The sequence below is a fragment of the Anastrepha ludens genome, chromosome 6 (genome assembly GCF_028408465.1).
Source record: "Anastrepha ludens isolate Willacy chromosome 6, idAnaLude1.1, whole genome shotgun sequence".
NCBI lineage: Eukaryota > Metazoa > Arthropoda > Insecta > Diptera > Tephritidae > Anastrepha > Anastrepha ludens.
In genome coordinates, this window is record NC_071502.1 from 65,566,362 (window position 1) to 65,569,076 (window position 2,715).

The 2,715-nt window shown below is 37.4% G+C and overlaps 1 protein-coding gene across 1 annotated transcript; it reads right to left on the bottom strand.

Moving 5' to 3' along the window:
- Positions 1-1,353: 1,353 nt before the first annotated feature.
- Positions 1,354-1,940, bottom strand: LOC128867634 (neuropeptide SIFamide). The gene is made up of 2 exons (XM_054109049.1): positions 1,692-1,940; positions 1,354-1,613 (listed from the first exon to the last, which is right to left on the bottom strand). Exons 1-2 carry the CDS (start codon positions 1,819-1,821, stop codon positions 1,525-1,527), a joined length of 219 nt encoding a protein of 72 aa, XP_053965024.1. The 5' UTR covers positions 1,822-1,940; the 3' UTR covers positions 1,354-1,524.
- Between the last annotated feature and the right edge of the window lie 775 nt (positions 1,941-2,715).

Sequence of the window (2,715 nt, forward strand, 5' to 3'; positions counted from 1 at the left end):
CTTCAGAGTCTGTTTTGAAGCCACCAGTGAAGAATTGTATAATGCAAAGACCAGATTTTATTGAGTGCAGCAAATAAATATCAGCCATGAAAATATTTGATTCCGTATCCGATTCGAATAGTAGCAGAGAAACAGGAAGGCCCCTACTGCGTTGATGCGCTCTCCACCTACTGTACAAATGAAGAAGAAAAAATGTTTCCTAAACTTTTTGTAACGAAGACTGTAAGGGGTTTATGAAAGGGGCAAGAATGAAAGATTATTTGAAATATAAAAGGTAGTTAGACCCTAAAAAAAAGAGCATGAAAGGAAACATTTCGTGTAAGAACTTAGCTATGACGGATAATTAAGGCCGTGACACCGGGAAATGATATCTAAATGATTTTCAATGACAAAAAGACGGCGATAAAATCCCTCACAGAGCTGTTGACAAGGTAGCCATGAAATGCTACACATCTCTTAACAAGATGATGGAGTTATTTCGCCCAATTGTAGTAGTAATGGGTTCCTGCCCATTGGGACATCGAGAGGAATTGTAGGGGCGAAGGAAAGGAAAGTAAGGAAACCGAACGAAAGATGGCGTACAAACACATCTGCAAGTAAAATAACGGTCTTATAGGTTAACACGCTCAGAGGCTAGGCGCGCAGACACATGATTTCAGCAGAAGCTGTATAGATGAAGAAGAGAAGACCTTGTAGCTTCTGTGCGGTTGTCCTGCTTTATCTAGGCGAAGATTTATCACTTCGAGAATACAAATCCTTGAAAATTAAAATTTGAAAAGTCGAACCAAGAAGCATTGGGAAATTTGGTAACTCCTAAAACACGTTAAAAAGCCCAATGTATTTAAAGCTTTGGAAACAGAATGGGTAGATAGTCAAAGAGGAGAGCAGAGAAGTAACAGAAGACAAAAGGTAGGATAGAATAGAGGCATATAGGTACAATTCCTTAATGAGTTGAAAGATCTGAGCGTTGTCACAACACACACAGTTTAAGAATTTTGAAAGGTTCACATTGGTTTCAGGGAGTTCAGAACAAGTTCCTCATTCGGAGGATATTGTTAAAAGCCTCTTCAATGTCGAAGAAGGCGCCCACAGTGACCTCTTTCTGAGAACGGGACACCTCGATATCATTAACAATAGTGTAAAAAACGCGGCTCAATAGGCTATGAGCCTGACTGCGCTCCATAGGGGACAACCGCTACAGCTAAATCTACCCAAACTATATCGGCACAATAAACCGATCAGTAGTTTTTAAAAATATTTTAACAATTTTCAGTTACATTTTAGTGTCTGCTTTCTTGAGCAGTTGCTTTATTAATATATATATTTTAATTTAACAAAATATCTTCATTATGCGAATCATTACAATCTTAGGGTTTATGCATATTTGTATGTATATTTTTTCAAAGCCTTGTTAATTATTTATATATATAAATGCTACAATGTTTTCCGCGTTGCGAATAATGATCGCGAGTTTTAAGGAGCTGTGGTTAGATAGATGAGCATTCGAGCGAGGCTGCTTTGCGCTTATTTGCTTTCGCCTTGTGGGAACCATGACTGGCAGGCCTCCAAAGCGATTTCGCACATTGCAGTGATAGCCTTGGCATTGTCATATTCTACGAAGCCAAAGAAAAATGAAGTAGAACGAATGAGTGAATTTAATTACATTAAGAAATTTTAAACATTTTACTCACCCAGTGAATTACGCTTGCCAAAGATGCTACCATTGAATGGAGGCTTCCTGTAAGCTGCCTCGCTGAAGCTACACATGTTGATGGCCAAGACGGCCAAGGCAACAATGCAGACGGCGATGAAGGAACGCATTTTGTATATACTTGTTTAGAATGTGAAGCTTTGCAAATTATATATTTGTTTTAGAATTAGAATTCGTTCTTGAGTTTTCGGCAGTGATGAGTTTGCTTGCGGATTGCTAGCTGAGATGCTTGAATGCAACTGATACCGTTTGGTGGTAAGGCTGATGCTTTTATACGATTTAGAAAAGTTGCAGCTAACCTTGCTGGTGTCTCTTTGTGTGAAATACACAATTCTTTGGCTGCTAGTAATTGTTTCGCACCACCATCGCTCTAATTATTACATGGAATCCCAAAGGAGCTTTAGCAAGGAGCCATAAGCAAGCTAGTGTAACTTTGATTGAATATTAATTGGATATTCTTATATAAATACATACAAGTACATATGCATGTATAAACACGCTATATTCTCTAAACACTGTCGTATAATATTTGTTTCATAATTAAGTCAACTTTCTTATTTTCCATAGCTTTCATTTTCATGTTATACCGGATGTAAAGCGCTAGAACACTTGATGAGGCATATTTAAGCTTTTGTACTGAAAAATTTATACTTTTATATGTATGCGATAGCTGAATTTTGTTATTTTTTTTAAATATGGCATTACCGCTGTAGCTTTACATTGAAAAAGTTCATGATTTCTTCAAAAATTATAAGAAATCGGATGTGAAAATCATTGAAATGGGATTGGAGTTTTCTCAGACAACTCTGCATCGCGTTTTGACCCAATTTTTAGTCCTTCGTAATTCAAGATTTGAGTCACACAAATTGACAGACGGCGATAATGAATCATCTCTCTGCTCAAGAGTTGTGAATGAATTTCTAACGAAAGAGGAAGTTAATTCCTTGCATCATTGACCAGCTTTAGCACCCTGTGACTATTTTATCTATTCCCGAACCTGCATT